The 19,716-nt window shown below is 44.5% G+C and overlaps 1 protein-coding gene across 4 annotated transcripts in view; it reads left to right on the forward strand.

Annotated features, from left to right (window-relative positions):
- LOC119436549 (E3 ubiquitin-protein ligase UBR4-like) overlaps positions 1 to 19,716 on the forward strand; it is a 465,665-nt gene that overhangs the window by 98,091 nt on the left and 347,858 nt on the right. For 2 of the 4 annotated variants that reach the window (XM_037703422.2, XM_037703424.2), the window contains exons 11-17: positions 24 to 144; positions 10,328 to 10,483; positions 10,570 to 10,757; positions 10,854 to 10,933; positions 11,017 to 11,090; positions 18,271 to 18,389; positions 18,985 to 19,077. In XM_037703422.2, coding sequence (XP_037559350.1) covers positions 24 to 144; positions 10,328 to 10,483; positions 10,570 to 10,757; positions 10,854 to 10,933; positions 11,017 to 11,090; positions 18,271 to 18,389; positions 18,985 to 19,077 — 831 coding nt within the window. The remainder of the gene's footprint in view (positions 1 to 23; positions 145 to 10,327; positions 10,484 to 10,569; positions 10,758 to 10,853; positions 10,934 to 11,016; positions 11,091 to 18,270; positions 18,390 to 18,984; positions 19,078 to 19,716) is intronic. The other 2 variants (XM_037703425.2, XM_037703428.2) reach the window with 1 other exon arrangement.

Below are 19,716 nucleotides of genomic sequence, written 5' to 3' on the forward strand. Positions count from 1 at the left end.
CTTATCCATTTTTTTAATTGCAGGCAGGAATGCTGAAGAGGATTCAGAAGCACCCAACAGATGGCGACAACTTCAGCACTTCAGATTCAAACACATTCTATGAAGAAGACTTCAGCACATCAGATGATAGCAGTGCTGATGAAGGTGATTGTTGTGAAAAAAAAACGTTACCTGTTGTTTTTGTTTTGTTCCTTATTCTAAAGAATTCAAACCTACAGTCGAGCCTTGTTATAGTGAACATGGATACCGTATTTACTCAAATCTAGGCCGGCTCCGATTCTAAGCCGACCCTTTTAATGTCCGAAGCCAGAAAAAAAAAAAAAAACTTACCTCGAATGTAGGCCGAACAAAAAAGCGAGGACCGGGTTCATAAAATGAAAACAGCATTTATTGAATATGAAAGTGCCGAGCTCATTCTACTTCATCATAGCTTGTCGCTATCTTCCTTATCGCTACCATTTTCAAACAGTGCACTATATTCAGTACCATCAAGCGCATTAGAGATGCTGCACTTTTTGAAGGAGTGCACGATCAAAGTTCCTGGGCAAATGTCATCCTCCTTGCGGTGCACGCAAAAAGCTTCTCCCGTTGCCCCCTCCAACGACAGACGTTTTTCTCATCGATGCAGAAGTCCCGCCCGGCTTGAACGTTTGACGATGCCTCTGCAGCTAGCAAAACTGTTAGTTAGAAAGCGACACTATAGAGGCATCGCCTGTTCGGTGCCATTACGATAACACCATGCCGCGCGCCGATGCTACACCATACCGATACTACCGATACGACACAGGTCAAAATGGCGGCGTCGCCCGTGTACTTCAGTTGGCTACTGGCGCGGCTAGTAGCGGCTGCGAAACTGACTTCTAGATGGCGCTAACTATGCATCATATTTATCTGTTTCAGTTAAAAACTGTCGCGTTTTTGAAATTCTCGAATCTATGCTGACCCTAGAGTTTCGTATATGATTATTTGAAAAAAAAAACTATCGGCCTAGATTCGAATAAATACGGTATATTAAATTCCCCAGTGCTGGAATAGGCACATACTGGATACACATGTCAGGCTTCTCCACAGCACACCAGCCAGAAGTGCTGGTGCAACAGCTGTGTGCAACTCCCTGATGTATGAATCCAGCGTGCTGTAGGCTCCATGGTGTGCATACCACATACCAGTATTGCAGCATGATGGTTCAGCTATGGCCTCTAAGATTGTACCATCAAATGTAGAAGACCTTGGTAGAATTACTGTACTGACTGTATCACCAACACACTTGGTAGTGGTGTGTCATCTTTTGTGGGTTGCCATGTCTAGCACATAGTCTCCTCAGCAAATGCTGCCTGGCATGCTGATTTTCTGGTCATTGCTGCAGCAACCACTGTAGCTATGCAGGCATAATGCCAAGGAACAGAGCTCCTGTTCCTATGGTATGGATGTACAGCTTAACTGCCAGAAAAAAATACTTTGGTTGGTGCCTCATGACACTGTGTGGGCTACAGGAATGTTCAGCACAAGTTGAAATGTGAAGTACTCAGCCGTATGATCCCTGATATAGAAAAATTACCAATCAGCTATGGGTGCAGGATCAGCTTCAATCAATCAATCAAAAAATTTATTTCCTGATATGCAAACTGCAGTATTTACTACCATCAGGGCCCTTAGCAGTCATGGATAGACACCGGCTCTTGCATGAATGTCATGCAAGGTACTGTGAACTGAATACGGATGGAGCAATGTTGAACCACACTCAGTGCAAATGTTGCCGATAACTCTTTACTTATGGTCAAACAGAGCTGGAAACTCTGAGCACACATTAACATTTGCAGTTGCTGTAACCAGCAGCATTCAAGCACAAAACCGTAATACTGAGTATGTTGGGCTCATTAACCCCTTTGCTTTCACTCGTTCGGTTCTCCGCCGCGCTAGGTGTTCCACATTGCATTTTCCTGCTTCGTTCAGAAAATCGTTCTAAAATCTGCTTCATGCATTTCATTTACAAAATGTCTGGCTAATTTTGTTCACAATAAGCTTCCACTTCAGAAGCAGCAAAAGAAAAGAAAAAAAGTATAAGATGAGTATAAAAAAAGGCATCTAGGGAGGCAGCGCAGCTTTGCGTTTTTTTCAATCAGAATGCCTCTTAAACTTTCTGACGTGGCCCTTGAAAACTAAGCAGTGCTGAAATAGAAGAGCCCACTCAAAAGCCTGTATGCTTTTTTTGAACCTGGTTCTCTAGTTGTAACGGCTACAACAGAGCAGAGTTTGGCAAACGGGAAGCTTTCCATTGTGTTGTTATCAGCTCCTGCTGAAAGTGTGGACAGGTATGTCCATCTAGTGTGCGAAACCCAAAACAACTAGAAAATAGCCTGCAGTGTGCTGCCATCTATGAAAAACTTGTCAAAACATCCACTCTAAACGTGGCCGGCACATGGCCGGAAGTTTGGCCTCTTCTGGCCTGGCCAGCTCAGCGCCAGCTGCGAAAGCAAATGGGTTTTAAATATTGTATTGCATGCAGTTGTCGCCGCTAGTTTGACTGGCAAGTGAAGCATTCACAAAAGGGACGAGTGTTGCATTGCATAGTCTCTAGCTCACTTCATCGCCCACATAGGGCTCCTTCTATTTCCATGCCAACTGCTGATAAAAGCTTATCAATCTCTGGTGAAGTTTATGTAAATTGAGTAAACCCATATCATAACGAAATCATTGGGACAGGAAATGAACTTTGTGTAAGTGGTACAGTAAAAGCTCGATGATACGATCACGGCTAATACGAATTTCCGGATTATACGAATTTTTCTGTGGTCCCGGCCGAGCCCCATTACTTTGCAACGTGCTAGAGAACGGTTGTGTTACGAATCGATTTTCAGCCTGCGTCGGTTGATACGAATAAACGCCGCCCCACCGACGGCCGCTAAAGAGAACAGCGCGCAGTCACGCGCTTTCTCTCCTTCTCTTTTGGTGCTGAGGCGCGGCGCCGGACAACGCGGAATCCGCGACTGGGCGCGAAGAGTTTGAAGCGGTGGCGCTTCAAAAAATAAATGCTTTTTACGTACATGTGCCTGAGTGAGTTCACCTCTGACTCTTTAATTTAGCTACAGTCGAATCTCGTTAATTCGAACACGCTTATTTCGAACATACCGTGTACCGACAATGCTCTTAGCAGCGCGCCAAATAACGCGGCGGCGCCTCCGACCGGCATTGCTCCAACACCGCCATAGAGCAAAAGCTCAGGAGAGACCCCTCAATGCCGCACGCGAAGGAACGGGGGAAAAAAAAAAAAGAACCCGCGGCAGAAATTTCCCCATCTCTCAAATTGCAAGGTCGCCGTTTCTGCATCGCGCCGGAACAAGCGTGTACGTGCCGACTAGAGTGTTCTAGACAACCGTATTCTAGCACACACTAGTGCCGACGTCTCAGCCACGCGGATAAAATGGCAGTGAACCCTTCTCCTCTATTTTCTGGTCACATGTTGACCTTGCACGCTGCGGCAGCAGCGCAGAGGGAAGCAGCGGTGGAGGCACAGTAGGGCCAACGAAACTGCCACGCTCGCTTCCTGATAACGGCAGAAAACAAAACTTCAGGGGGCTGCTAAAATAAGCTGGCGCCAGCACGGCGGCGGGCGCGCACGGAGATGTGCGCACGGAGTCGAAGGTGAGAGAGCTACGAGGGAGTTGAGAGGGAGGGCGAGGGGAGCCACCGAAGCGGCGGAGTTGACGCGGCCTAATCCACTTCCCTGCCGCCCTCCTCCCTCACCTTCGACGGTCTCCGCGCGCACCCGTGTGCCGGCGCCGCCCGCTCGCTCCCTGAAGCTTCGTTTTCTGTCGTTATCGGGAAGCGACCGTTAGCCGGCGTGGGCAGTTTCGTGGCCCGCGCTTCCTATGCGCTTGAGCGCCGCGATATTTCACGACTCGCACCGTTCGTGCATCGTGCTATGGTGCACGAATACTTCAAAAATACGTCCTTTTAATTCGAACAAATTTTCTGGCCCCTTCGAGTTCGAATTATCGAGATTCGACAGTAGATTTAATTGTGTTTCGATGATACGAATTTCGGCTAATACGAATATTTTTCGTGACCCCGTGAGATTCGTATCATCGAGCTTTTACTGTATTTTGCTAAAAGCCGAGGCTCTTATAGTAGAGCCATAGTAATACGGGAAGTGCTCTCTAACAGTCCAGAGGCTTATAAAATGTACTTTCAAGAACATATAGAAACGAGAACAAATTAAAGCAAATTAAAACGCATTATTTTGTTCCTGTCTCCAAGACTTCGCATGATGTCAGCTTGTACAAAATTACACTCGTGTCACTTGTAAAAGGGGTTCTACTTTACAATTTCTTGTTCATGTTTCATTTGTCCTCAATGGTACATACAAACTGCGTTCAGTAGGAGCGACATGATTCCAACGTGAGTCTGATGTTTATCAGCAGCTGCCTTGTTTATCGGTTATGATTATGTGATGCAACTGAAGTCCCAAGAAGCTGCCACCACGTAACAGAGTGGCCTTCGCAGTGCTCTTTGCCTGTCTGGGTTGACACAAAGAAAAGCAAAGGGTCATTGTGTACGCTGCACCAAGCTGCCTCGTGTGGATTTGCGGAAACTTTTTATGATTATTTTAATAAACGTTCTAACAACAACAACACTTTATACTAAGTGACGTCTGGCACGTCTCAACTTTGAATAATTTGGTATAAAAGGCATGCACTGTGGTTGGGACCTCGTAGAACTTTGAATAAGGAGATTTTGTTTTAAGGAGCGTTCACTGTAATTTGGACTATATCGAAGTAATTTGCTTGATTTGTACTGTTCACTACTGGTTTTGGCATGTAAAACCCCAGAAAGAAGAATGTACTGTTCACTATAATGAGGTTCCACTATAGGTTCAGCTATAAGCAGTTTTTTTCACATGCATCCTTTTCTGTTCAAAGGAGGAAGGTCTAGACTAAAACACATGAAGAAAAGCATGTTCCTATATGCATTTGAGATTGACACCAGCAAGCTTGTGGCTGCTCGTGGCAGTGTTAATTTGTTTATGCAAATATGTGTAGCTAGTGCAATCAACCATTAAAGGGAACTCTGGTATGTGGGCATACATTGGGCCTCTTCGATTTATGGGGCCCGGATAGTCCGCAGACAGCCCGAGGATTCTTTTGGACAGAGCTACATCTTGGGTCATGGGTGTCAGCGATTTGGCTTACCTACAAGCACAGCTGTCTTCTGACTGCAACGTCAGCTGTTGCAGTGTCTGGCTCGTGCAGTACTAGTACTGTCTAATGGAATAACTGTAATAATGTATTTGGCATTCAGAGGAACCAAAGCAAATGTGATGGCCTTTTCAGGAGCTTGTCACGTGTGCATTTTACATTCTCTAAATACCGTGTTTACTCATGTAAGGCCTGCACTTTTTTTTTTTTTTCTCTGATGATATTGCTGTGCAGAATAACACAGCCATTAGCAGCCGACTATGAACACTTCTCTTCAGTCGTCCTCGTCACTTCTGCTTGTCGTTTGGCGAGCTTGGCTCATCGGCGCTCTTCCAAAGCTAGTCGTCCTCCGTGCCATTCATTATTGTTTGAAATTCCAGTCACCTTGCTCTTGACAACAGCCTTGAACAAAACCGCACGCCATGTGTTCAAAATTCACATGCACACTTCTTCAGCGATGCAATTTTAATGCGGCCAAAAGCACAATGCCAGCAAAACCGGCTAAACAATGCACCTCAGCACAGCTGACAAGGATGAAGCACACTGGATCTATCCCATGTGATAGTGATAGCGACCCTTTGAGATACAGTGACAATGCTATTGCAGGCAGCATAGTTTCCTATAGCAGGACAGTAACTAGTGCCATCTATACTCAAAGCAATTTGCAGTGCATCGAAAGCTATGAGGCGTGCTAAGGCACAATCATATGCTCTGTGTACACCGCATAATACACAACAGAATGTAGTTCCATGCTTCGCAGTCGGTTATAGTACGGGTACATAGGTTTCTTATGGTCAAGTGCTACCTTAGTGTTTGTATTGTCCTTCAAGAACCTTGCTGATTGTTGACCACGTTTATAATATCCATGGGAAAGCCTTCCAAATGAGCAGTAAAATGAACTGTAAAAAGGGGCACAGTTAACTAATACTTCACCGTTAACTTAAGAAAGAAGTCAGCTCACGGACTTCTTTGCTGTGACACGGTTGGTGTTGCGCTGTGATTGTCACAACACATTTGCTCCAATACTGATCATCTAAAAAAACTGTGGCACAGAGTCAGCAGGACGGCGCTTGTATATCCTATCTGCTACACATTCGGGCCCAGGGCTTCTCATTCAAACAGCAACCAAACAGAAAATTTCACTGGTAGAACCAAAAAATTAAAAAAAAAATGTTTGTTTTTGTTTTTCTGCAAGCTTCAATGTTAATGAAACTAGACGAAAAAAATTAAACTGCATGAAAAGGCACAACTGACACTCATATTCCATGTCCAAACGTATGCATGGAAGAATTGTGCTGTTAACGGATTGGTGAATGTGCTGTGAACTGCCTTACTAGCAGTGGAGCTGGCGCTGCTGTCTTGCTCCGTGGTTCTGTCCTTTCTGCTTTAGTGGAGTGCCCTGCAAATGTGCCTTGAATGCATTTGCCAAAGTGAATGTTTCCTTGGGGTATCTGACATGTTTAATGCTGCTTTGGTCGGGGTGCATGGTAGAACTATGTGCAGAGCATGGTGTAAGATATATACTCTTAAGGTGGGGACACTGCTCGGCTTGCTTGCGAGACGCAATCGACTAAAAGTAGCAACGGCGCGCATCTATCGGCTCAGTGACAGCAGCGGATACCTATCGGCGGAACGACGCAACTTCACTTAAAACGCAGGTTAGAGCTTGCGTGGACAAGGAACTCGCGCGTGCCCTCTCCCCCACGCTGTCCACTGTGTGGATGCGCGACTCTCACGCGTCCCCTGATGTTGTTTTCCCGGCGTGGCTCCCGTGGTCCGGCTTCTCCGCGTGGCTAACGGCGGCGGTCGGTGTGGTTGCGGCGCATTGCGAAAGATGGCGCGAGTGTCGCGATTCTAGCGCTGCCGAACGGCGGGGTGACTTGGGAGAAAAAAGGTCGAAGGCGCTCCTCTTTGGCTGGGGATCGGCGGCCAACACGCACGCACGAACGCTTCGCGCGTGCGCCGGCCCGCTTCGCGCGACCGTCGCGCGAGGCTAAGAGCAGGACACCGGTATGGATGAACACGGATCGTTCGAGCGCGCCACTGTTCGCGTGACCGTACACGTGAACGACTACGCGATGGTGTCATGGCATGGGGCGAACGTATTCGCTCGCTGTCGAGTCGCGGTGAGTCGGACATCCTTGATTTGTCGCGCGCCCATGTGAATGTTCTATTGGTTGTAATTCGGCTAGTGTGTGTTAGTGTATGTAAGGTGCAATAAATGCCCCTTTACTTGTTTGCACTACTGTGTTGTTGTTCCTTTGTCCCAAGAGCACATGTGAGACCCTACACCACCACTCACCACGTGGTGACCTACTTTCACGCGTCACTCAATCATTTCGGATTTCCCGCAAAGCGCAGGTTGCTATGCCGACGGGAGCTAAGACCTTTTCTACGTTGAACTTGCGTCATCCCACCGATAAGTATCTGCTGCGGTCACCAGGCTGATCGGCGCGCGCCTTTGCTACTTTGCCTAGTCGATTGCTTCTCGAAAGTGCCCTCACCTAAAGAGTATATATCTTGCACCATGGTGCAGAGCAATCCGTTGCTTCAGTGTGGTCCCACTCTGGGAGTGGCTGTGAAAGCTTTGCTTACATCAATTCCCACAGTTGGTGGGGTCTGCATTATCAAGTTTAATGCGTTTGTGAATGGTGCTGCATATGCGCTAATTATTTGTACACGTCTGTCATGTCACTTGATTGTGGACATTCGGGCCATAGCTTCCTGTAGGCTGTGGTCAGGTGCACCACTTATTGCTGCATTGTCTGCTCCACATCTCCTCCATTCTCCTCAGAGAAAGCACAGATATGTCCCGGAATGATGCAATCTGCACATTGGCTCCTCTGATTGGCTCACGTGCCCTGTAGCTTTCATTGCACTGCAAGTTGATTTTGAGCCTGAGTATAGTAGTGGCTTGCGTAATAATTAAGATGTGGGCGATGCCTCCGTGATCGCAATGGCTCACCGGTGTTATCTTGGAGGCGACGCATGCATATACCCACATAATGCATAGGCAAAAAGTTTTATCCAAATTTTCACCCTCCAACACGGGGATGCGAGTCGTGCATGAGGCCAAGTCTTACATGTGTAAATATGGTAATTGGGACTTGTTACAGCTGTGCTGAACAGTTCTTGGCCTGACCCAGAGTGACATAGTACTACCATGGAACTAGTAGAATGTTTGATGCAGTCACCACAGCGTTGAATGCACTTGTTTATTTTCAAAAATTGCACCAAAAATGCACCAATCTGCGGTCCAACACAATGCCGAATTGACTCATGTGCCTACATGGCACAATGAAAAAACTTTAGCATCATCACACGCTCCTGACTGTATTTGTAGACTGCCGGCGACTGCCAAAATCAGGTAGCTTGCAAACTCCACACGTTGTTGCGCTGTGATGACACGTTTGGGATTGTGCATTTCGGAACACAATAAAAACTGTTAGCTCAGCTTATCAGTGTTTTGTGAGCAACCCAGTGAAGTACAGCCGTCTTGTGATTTCATACAGTGCTCGTCACTGAATAGAAGTATAAACAACAAAATCAGTTTCATTGCACTGGTGTTCAGACCCACTGTGGTTGCTTAGTGGCTTCGGCATTGTGCTGCTAAGCACGAAGTCGCTGGATCAAATCCGGGCTGCGGTGGCTGCATTACGATGGGGCGAAATGCAAAAATGTCCTCATAGTTTGCATTGGGTTCTCATTAAAAAACCGGATGTGGTCAAAATTAATCCGTAGTCTCTTACTACAGCATGCCTCAATCATATTGTGGTTTTGGCACGTAAATCTGAACAATTTCATTAAATTTTTAATGCTGGCATCCAGGAATGAGTGTTGCACGAAATAAACGGCTTCTCGCCACTCTGCTGGCAAGTTCAAGAAATGCCAGCAAGCCAAGCAATCGTTAAAAAGAATGAGAGCTGAACCAAAGCCCATAAGGTGACTGCGCATATCAAGCAGGTTATTATGACTGTGGTTACACTGTGCAGCATTTACTGAAAGCCATGCACTCTGCTATTCAGGTTTTATTCTGGTGTGATAATAAAATGACACTCAGCCAAAGCAAAGCATGTTGTGCACACACAATATGGGAGTCAGTGGCAATCGAGTGGCTGCTACTTGGCCTTTGAGGCCTTCAGTACACATAATGGAACCGTCCATTCTCTCGAGGCCATGGCTGCTGAGGCAGCATGGCTGGTTTGGCACACCAGATGGCCGGAAATTTGCAGTAGTATTGAATTTCAAGGGGAATTGCAATTTTCACTGCATTCATTAGTTCATTATAACCTCCTTCATTTTAATGTTTTCCTTTGCACAATTTCTTGATGTAGTGCGACAGGCCTTGTCATTAAAGTATTACGTTATGAGACCGTGCATATTTTTCTTGCACATTAGTTTTTGCGACGTGGCAAATAAATGGTGTCATGAACTTGGAAATTTCTTTTGCAGGAAATTTATGTTGAATGAAGCCTCAGTGTTCAATGCCTGCAAATTGTTCAGTCATTGCTTACATGGCTCAGTCCATTTACCATTGCGTCCCAATCAAGCTTTGAGAAGCCGCCCTTTGAGTCTGAGTAAGAAAACAACGCAAGCGAAATATGTGAAATTAAGTCAGGCTGAGAACTGTTTTTGCACCCCTGTATTTCTTTTCTTTTTCTTTTTTGTGCACACAGTCGTTCAGTGTCGTCACACCCACATGCCTGTAATGTAGACATACAAGTGCAAAGGCAGTCTGCAGTATAAAGCAAGCAGACAGTTAAAGTACAAAGAAAAGGAAATTTGGTGTGTTCATCATGGCTGGGCCTAGTAAAGATTTGTTCACCTGGCCATGATAGGTTAATTATAGCATACGTGGGGAAAAAAAGGGGGGGGGGGGGGTTGAAATGAAGTGACAAGGCGATGCTTCTTGTTATGTGATGAGCTTGCAGTTCACTCTACAACCAAATGTATGGAGCTAAAGCTCTTAGAATACAAATTGCATTTATTAGGCCTCAAGACCAGGAAAAGCAGCATGTAGTCTTTGGAAGTGTGCAAACTAACGTCCTGCGGAAACGCAAACTACAGACGAGAGCGCATGGAGCCTACCTCAATATGGCCGCATACTTGCGCGTCTCTTTATCACCTGCTAGCTGCTGGACCAAAAACCTCCGGGCAACTTGGTGAGTCCTCAGGGCGTCCGAGGCCTTCGCTCCGAAAAAAACAAGCGCATTCCAGCAACCCTCGGACTGGTGCGCGGTGCCACCCGAGAAAAACGAACGCCGGACTGGCGTCTCGGGAAGTCCGCGGTGAGTCCGGGACTGATAATCGAAGAGGCCCCCAGTAAGTATGGCATGCACATGACATCCTCAAGTTTGGTTGCGCTGTAATGCAGATGATGACAGCGAGCCCATCCTGGGCCACTGGTATGAACTGACAACTGCCCCACGAGAACATAGCCCCGGCCCAGGTCCACTGCAGCCGAAGGGGGTTCCTGAGGCGGAGGTGACAGAGAACAGGGGTGTCCGCTGCTCCCTGGCTGATGGCCGGCCGCTCATTCCAGACAAGGAGGAACCACATGGAGTAAGCTTTTTTCCACCAGCATTAGAGAGATGTCATTCCACTCACGTTCGGTTCATAACATGCTCCACATGCATTGCTTTCTTCTTGACATTTTAGTATATCCAGTTGTCAACAAAAGTTCTCAACTTTGTGAATGCCTACCTAGTCAACTTTGAGCCAGTACAGGCATATCTCAAGTGAGTTTACACTCTTCTCTCTTAATGCCTCTTTTCTTGAGTAAAAGTATTTGTGAGAACAAATCTTGGATGTTTTTTCTCAGATCTGGAATAGGCACGCCACAGATGGTTATCCTTGCGGGTATTATCAAGGACTTGGATCGGGAGACATGCAAGAGTGAGCTGGTTTTTATTCTCTGTTAAAAGCTGATTGTATTGGATGTTGTGCTGTTGAGACAGATTCTGCATGACGACAGCAATACCCTCCTGTGACCCTAACACAATATGGGATATAATCGCTCTTCAAGGTGGTTTTTATTGTCTACTGTTATGTTATGAGCTTGAAAAACTACTTTGGAATTTAAGTACCATGGTTAGATGCCAAGCGTTGCGTCTCCATGTATGTGAAAAAAAAAAAAAAACTATGTCCATCATCTCATGTTTGCTGTGGTAAAAACTGCATTTCATTGCTTAAACGCAGAGAGGAAGATGGAACTACGTGTAGTGCATTGCCATGTTGCTGCTGCGTCCGGTATTTTCACGCAATCTCGGTGATTTTGAAGGCGGCTTTTGGCCGTCAATTGAGTGTAAAATTTCTCGAATGCGGATGGCAAGAATATGAGGAAACCACTTCGTTACAGTTACACATGCACCGTGCTTCATACCCAGAATGAATATTTTGTGTAATTACTTTCGAATGAATTTTGAAAAAATTTTGAAGTCAATGTGCGATGTATTGTACAAGGGGTCTTAGGAACATATAATTGGCCGCAATGTTAATTAGGCCAATGTTGTTAAAGTGCACTATTATGTATGCTACAAAAGTAATTTAATCAAAAGCAGCAAAATTTTTTGTCAGGTTACAAAAGCCTTTATCCTCAGCTGTCATGCTCGTCATGTACCCAATAAAACCAAGCACTGGGGTCTTAACAATGTGCTGGATTAAAAGACATTCACTACCCACCGTGGTGGCGTAGTAGCTATGGCATTGCGCTACTAAGCTCGAGGGCACAGGATCAAATCCCAGCCGTGGCAGCCGTCTTTTGATTGGGGTGAAATACAAAAATGCCCGTGTACCATGCATTGGGTGCACGTTAAAGGGCAGCTGAATCACTTTTCAAAAAAAGTGAGCTTTCAATGAATTATTATACTTTTTCACTCCCTGAATACGGAAAGCATAGTTTAACAGGCCAGAAGTTGCCACTAGTTGCTTAATTTAGCAAAAACAAGCCGTAGCATCTGCAGGAGACACCGCGGGTCGTTTAACGGGCTCTGATGGCGAAGACGATCGTGACATCATCTTAGGTATCGGCGAGGAGTGTCTTTCACTGCTACGCTCAGCACGTGAAGGGGGCGGAGCTTCAACCAAATTTTAAACCGTGATTGCAGCACTGCTACATGCTTAATCAAGAAAATAACTTGCATAATCAAGAAAATAACTGCCAGAGTTTAATTATACTGTGTTAGACTTCCATACCCCCGTAAATCTTCCAATTCTAAAACCTCTTCAAGATCTCTTCAGCTTCCCTTTAAAGAACCCCAGGTGGTCAAAATTGATTCAGAGTCCCTCGCTACATGCCTCATTAGCAAATCATGGCTTTGGCACTTAAAACCCCAGAATTTAATTTTTAATTTAAAAGACAATCATTAACTTAATTGCCTTGCTGACATTTGTATGTAAAAATTTGCAGCAAAATATGTCGATATATCTGTGTGTTCTCGTTTAGGCTTTCGAGCTTTTTTCTCTTCTCTGGCAAGAGGTGTCACTAGGGTAAAATAGTGCAAAATTGGCTTGAAAGGTGACCAAAAAAGGAATATCAATACATGTGCATATTTGTATAATTAATTATATTATAATAACAATTATATTATGAATTGTTTATTTATTTAGGCAATGTGTACAGTGCGTGCAGAATTGAGAATTGCTTTGATAAGTTGAGCAAAAAATAAAACAGACGTGGTCTTGCTGGAAATAAGCTAAAGATGTATCCTTTTACGATCCTCTCACTTTGCAAATTTTATTAGCCCAAGAATGTGCTGCAACACTTCCCTCATTTTTTTCTTTAATAGATATAGCTGTTGACTAGTAATCACAGTACAATACCTCTGTCTTCGACGTGTGACATGCAGTTATAACATCCATTAATCTGACTGTTTCAAAACAGGCATTCGTTACAGTATTGCTTCATGGGTTCAAGTGACATAATGGCATAATATTATTTGGTAGCATCACAGATGACTGGTACATAACCCCAGTCATCCCACTGTAGTGGACTCAGGCCACACTGTGCTTCCGAAAACCGATTGTGTTTAAGGGATACTAAAAATAAATATCCCCATCAGGTGCCGATTCTGTGTATTGAAAATTTAGTTTCACAAAAATTTCTTGCATCTTCAGAATCATGAAAAGTGTACTGCTGCAAAATGGATTAAAAACATTTAACTCTTCAATTAGTGTTTAAGTTTATATATTGTGGACTCAATGCAAGAACTCTCTACAGGAATATCAGATATGAGAACATCAACTATTTCATGTGTAGCATGCTTGGAAACCACTCATCCAGCCGCTTGAAATGTATGCTGGATGTAAAAAATTCTGAAAAAGGTAAAAAAGTGAACTCTCTACAACATTATAACATGCTGATACTAGAGCAGGCACCCTGATGTCTACCTTCGTCTTACTAAAGCACCTAATTCATATTATTCCAACTTGCAGCACAGGTCCAATCAGAACTGTTTCAGAATGTTTGCGACACATTTTAAATTTCATTAGTTTCATCAGTACTATTGCTTTTGATGCACTATTTTGGCATGCCCAATTGTGCACACAGTGCCTCAAGGAGGTCTAAGTTAAACTAAATTGGTTCTTTACACTTCTGGAGCACCAAGACTGTCAGTCTTACTATGAGCAACTGACTTGGTAAACCAAAGAAAATGCAATAATGGGACTGGTGGCCATGCCACCAGTCCAAACCAGGGGATTATTCTGTAAATGTCCACCTAGTGGACATGTCCATTTCGTCTGCTGCTGAAGTTCTGATTGGCTGGGCAGTGGTACGTGTCAGGAGACAGGCACACCCAGCCAATGAGCACTTCAGCAGCAGACGAAATGGACATGTTCACTAGGTGGACACTAGGTGTAACAGGGTGCGTACAGGTCCTTGAAATCTTTGAAAACCCTCTAAATTGAAAAGTGCGTTTTCAAGGCCCTTGAAAGTCCTGGATGTTTTTTCCTTCTTTGAAAATCCTTGGATTTCATGAGCAATGCACTCTGATATCGACATTGCAACCTCCTTTCTGTGGTAGATCGGCGTGGAACTCCCCATTTCAGAAACAATACGCTGGTGCGAGCACACATGGTTCTGTTTTGCAGAACTGCGCGGAAAAAATAAAAGGCTTCACCGCGTCAAACCGCGAACGGAGCGAGAGACCCGTGCCGCGCTTCGGTGCTGGCTCGGTTGGTAGTGTTTACGCTGCTTTCCTCACCCTATCGTTCGTTTCATTCCTCGCCCGTCGGTTTGCCTTGTCCCACTTTCACTCTTGCACGCGCGAGGTGAAGCTAAAGAGAGCTATCGTGGAGCAACTTTACCACTGATGCTCAGTGCTTTTGGGTGGCGGTTCGTTATATTATTTATGATAATGTAAATGCAATAACATTACTGTATTTCCCCTTCTAGAAGTCGCACCTTTGTTTAAGACGCACCCCCCTCAAAACGGCAGTTAAAAAAAAACATATATAAGTTGCCTGTTCTTTCGGTAAGCTATTAAAAACGTTAGTGACATTTCGCTCCGTGAACGCGGGTCACGCGCAAGCGTAAGTATGCCATATATTTCCACTCCAGGTGCATTTCTGCCGTCGTGGTTGCCGCGATGTTCCGTATAAAGTCCAAGGGCGATAACATCGTCCCCCCGCGTCATATGCTCTATGTGCGAGTGAAAGCGTGCGACGTAGAGCTGAATCGCGCACAAGGGAGGAAGGCGGGAGGGCAGCCCGGGAGCGAAGGGGGGAGGGGGGCTGCCTGTACTTTCGTAGCAATTGCGTAGTTTGCGCAGCGGCGCGTGCCATATCTTGACAGCGATCTGCAGGTGCGACGACTTCGGGGTCGGCCTACCGCCGTTTGCGTTGCTGCTCCATCCTTCTCGCGCGGCGCTCGGGAACTTGATCACGAGAACACGGCACCTCGATAGTGCGCACAGAGCCCGTAGCAATTAAGTGAACGAATGCGCTTCGTGTGACCATAACATCGGATCCGATTTGGACAGCAGTTTAAAAAAAAAAAAAGATGTACTACATAGGTCGCACCGTTCTATAAGACGCACTGACGAAAAATTAAGAAAAAAAAAGCATCTTATACACTGGAAAGTATGGTATGCTGAATGTTTTGGAAATGTTTGATCAGCCAACCCAGCTAATGCTGCAGAAGCCTGAGCATCCATTGTGAGTGTTCATTGTATTAACTTTTAATATTGTGGACTTGAGAAAGGATCAAGACAAGGCATGCTTTTCAAAATTGCAATATAGTACATTTATTTGTTATAATATAATGTGTGTAGCAAGACTACACCGAATGATTAGGAAATGTTCAGTAAACTTGCCCAGTTAATACTGAAGTCAGAGTAGCTGTTGGGAGCATTCATTGTGTTTTGTTAACTGTTTTTTTTTTGGTATTCATGTGAACTTGCAAAGTGATCAAGGCGAGACATTATTAACATCATTGGGATATACATTTATTTCTTCTTATTCTAGTGCAATAACCCTATGGTGAATGTTTTGAATATTTTTGGTGAACTTTATCTAGCCTATACCGGAGAAATCTCAGCCGCTGTTTTAAGCGCTCATTTTCTGTTGTGATCTTGAGAAGCTCGAGTTCGGCTGGAATAAATGGTTCCTTATAAGTGGTGGACCGTACTCTCAGCAGCTTTGAACCTCGCTGCTCGGACTGCACTTCCGTGCACCAAACATTTTTGCTGTCTTGGGCTTCGTTGCCAGCATCGCATGCGACTAAGAAGCTGAAGGCCACGAAATTAATCAAAGAAAGATGAGAAAATAATCTCAAAGATAGTGCAAGCCGAAGAACAGCTCGCCAGCAAATGTCTGCCGAAGCAGATGGAGCTAGGATCTGTGAGGCGAGCAGACGCGCGGCCAATGGCAACTGCGCTTTAGTGCGCGGGATTTGAATGCGCCACTCTGGCCAATCAGCGTTCCGCATCTCACCGCGGGAAAACGGCAACCACGCCTCGATCACGCCGCTGACGCCATTTTGCAAGGCGGCAAATGAGAAAGAACTTACGTTCAAAACAACACCAAGATGGCGCCAGCCAGCCATGTGCGCTGGGAATGGGGTGCACGTGAAGTTCGGATTTATTTTGCCATTTGTGCGAGATTTGTAAGCCACAGTTTCCTCAATAGTGTTGTTCTTTTGGTACTTTGCCGTAGAATTAGGTGCTAACAATTACAGAATAGGTCGTTTACGAGACATAGAACCCAAAATTAAGGTTTTCCAAAAATCTACATTGTTGCAATTTGTCACTGGTGCCCCAACTTTGTTCAATGCATTCTATTTCTTCGTTCAATGCATTCTTGATTTGGTGCAAGATGTAACTAGAGCAGTGGTGCCACATGGTATGCTGTGCATGACTAGTGGATGCCCAAAGGCTGCATTGCACAGTGTTGCGACTCGGGGTCAAGGACGAGAGATGAACTCTTGTAGCAGACGAAAAGGAGATTGAAAGCTTTATACATTATGTACAGATATAGCAGGTAATAGCATACAAGTAGCAGTAAGAGCACATCAGACCGACGGGGCAGCTGGCGGCGACTCCCTCTCAACAATAGTCCGGTTCTGCCTTAAATCCCCTTTTCGGCTCCTCGTCGGCAGGAACGAGGCGGGGCAGATGCTGACGTTACCTGTGTCGCATTCCTATTTCGTTGCGGGATTAGTCTAGGTGCTCAGAAGAACGTGGGGGGGCAGATGCGGTGTATGTCAACTGTTCTTTATTCAGAGCGATAAAGTATACAAGTACACTACAATGTCTGTAAGCATATCATCTGTGTGTTAAATTTTTCCTGTACTGCTTTGAATAAAAATGAGTTGATAGCACATTTCTCTTGCTCGTGTATCTCCTGTCCCTTTGTATGAACTGATCACCATGTTGTGCACTAAAACATCAAAGATAGTACTGTCATTCAATCCACATTTGAAAGAAACCTTCAGTCACTAGGCAGTATTAGGCCTGCACCCATAGAGACCAGCTGTATAATGCATTGGAAGTACCATATTTACTCAAATCTAATTTGACCTCAAAAGCGATATTCAGAAATCAGAAGGTGTTAAACTTTTCGTGTTTGTAAGAGAACTGAAAGAGGAACAAAACTGAAATGCTGTATATTCTTGCCTGTTCCATGGCAGTCTATAATGTTTTAGGGGATTGTGCATGACACATTTAAAGCTCAATTCGTGATACAAGCCCACTTACCATTGTCATTAACATTGTCAGGTGATTGCTTGTCACCTCATTACTTGCGCAATGGGCTGTCCTCGGTTCTCTGCATTGCTTTTGTAATGCAGCACTTTAGAGAAGGTCATGAAGTCAGCAGGGATGGTTTTACACAAATCCACTATCTAGTTCACCACCTATATTTAGCGATATGTGGTTGGTGGTACTTACGGTACAGGCCAGGTTTAACAGGTGCGCTACGTACCTCGGTCAGCCTTTTAATTTAGTGACAGCCACAGTTCTCTAACGGATTGAAAAGGGGGACATGTGCAAAAAATGTGTTCAGTTTCCTGCAGCTTTGGGTTCCTCGACTATACAAAGATGCGAGCAAAAGTTCAGCCACGTCTGTGCAGTAATAAAGCGTGAAGTCATATCTTTAGATGGTGGTGCCTCGGATAAAAGAAATTTGCCCTTGACCACCATTTTGGAAGTGCATTCGCAATGCAAGGAAAGTGCTTAGCATGAAATGGCTACCGTCATTGTAAAGTTTGTTTTCCTCTTGTTCTATAACCATCAAGGGTACAATAGGATCTGTGCAAAGGCTGATGATGTCAAAAGCAACCAATTTTTATTAAAATTGAGCCAGCGGTCCGAAAGTTCACTTTCATGGGCTGTGTCCCCGCATGAATACGCTTACTTGAATCCTTGAACTGCAACCTCGATTCTAAGCAGACCCCCCCCCATGAGTTTTTACCAAGTCCTGCAAAAAAAAAATCGGCTGAAGTTTGAATAAATATGGTACTTGAAAGCAAGTCTCCAGACATTAGAGCAGTTGAGTAATGCTTTGTGTCATGACATCTACATGTTTGGCCAAAACGTATAACAAATCCCAACTGTAATGTATGTGTTGCATTGTGCAGGCACAATTGGTCTTTTGTTTGGAGCTTCTCTGGGCCAACTGTATGAGGACTTCTCAAGAGCACTGGCCAGGTTCATCCATAATGTATTGGCCACTGGATTGTTGGATGATATCTACCAGGTAAACTGTCATGTTTGTTGCTGGGTTATAGAGAAGTATTATGCAACATTCTGTAAGATTTTTCCTATGGCTGCAAATTGCCGGCCAGATAGCTGAGCATGGCACTTAAAAAAGAAATTGAGCAAGCCAAGCCTTGCACACTACAATGAAGGAAGAACAGTATGTCGGAATGTGCACTTTGCAATGTGCCTAATTCTAGCATGACCACCCTCTAGTGTATGCTGTAATTGACGCAGAGTGGCCAGTGTAGAATTTAACATGTTATTTATGTATGCCTGTTTTGATTCTAGTTTGTACTTACCAACATTTCAAATAAAGCCAATTCTTGTAAACTGTACCCATGAATAAACTGAACAGCTTTAGGACTTTTTTTGGACAGTTTATTGTATTTTTCTTCATCATGAACGAAAGACTAGGTAAAGTAACTACAGATTGATAATACAAGTATTGAAAATTTAATATTGAAAGAAAAAAAATATTTTAACACTTCCTGTGTTTTATGCCTCAAATGTGAAACTCTGCATGGTTAATAGCTTTTTGCTTGATCCTAATGGCTTGCTTGTGTTTGCTTAAATACTTTTTTTTCTGTGCATAGGATGGCTTGTTGACCCATCTAAATATCAACCCGTGGATTCAGAAAGAATGGCCATTGCAGATCTACTGGCGTACATTGTCGGTGCTGGCGCAGGCAAGTATCAGTGTGCTGTGCTAAAACTGCCTAGAGACTGGAAGCCTGTGAGAATTGGACTGGTCGAGTACGATAGGCATATCTAATGTAGCTCCACAATAATGGGCACTATTTAAAATTGTTTGCTTTCGAAATCTCTGAAATATCTTTACTTTGCCGTGAAAAAAATTTTTCACATATACAGGTGGACCCCCGGATACAGTTAAACCTCGATATAATGAACTTCAATATACCAAAAATCTTGATATAACGAAGTATTTAATTTTTCATAACTACTTGTCTATAGAACACCATGTATTTAGAACCTCGATCTAACTAAGTGTGTTTATACGCGATTTCAATATAACGAAGTTTCATTGCCACCGCAGATGAATACAAAGAGAATAAACGGAAACTTCTGTGGACGCAGGTGGTCAAATGATTGAATTGCAAGCAGCTGCTTCCGAACGCACCTCTCAAATCTCGTGCCACACAACAAGAGCGACCGCCGAAATTCTGTATAAAGTCCAAGTGCGATAAGATGCTATTGCGCCCCGCGGATTGTGTGCTTTAGGTGCGAGTGAAAGCATGTGAGGGTGAGACAGGAAAGATGGCGGCTTCATGAGTGCCACCTTCCCGCGCAAGTGAAGGGAAAGAGGG

Source organism: Dermacentor silvarum, chromosome 1 (genome assembly GCF_013339745.2).
Source record: "Dermacentor silvarum isolate Dsil-2018 chromosome 1, BIME_Dsil_1.4, whole genome shotgun sequence".
Lineage (NCBI taxonomy): Eukaryota > Metazoa > Arthropoda > Arachnida > Ixodida > Ixodidae > Dermacentor > Dermacentor silvarum.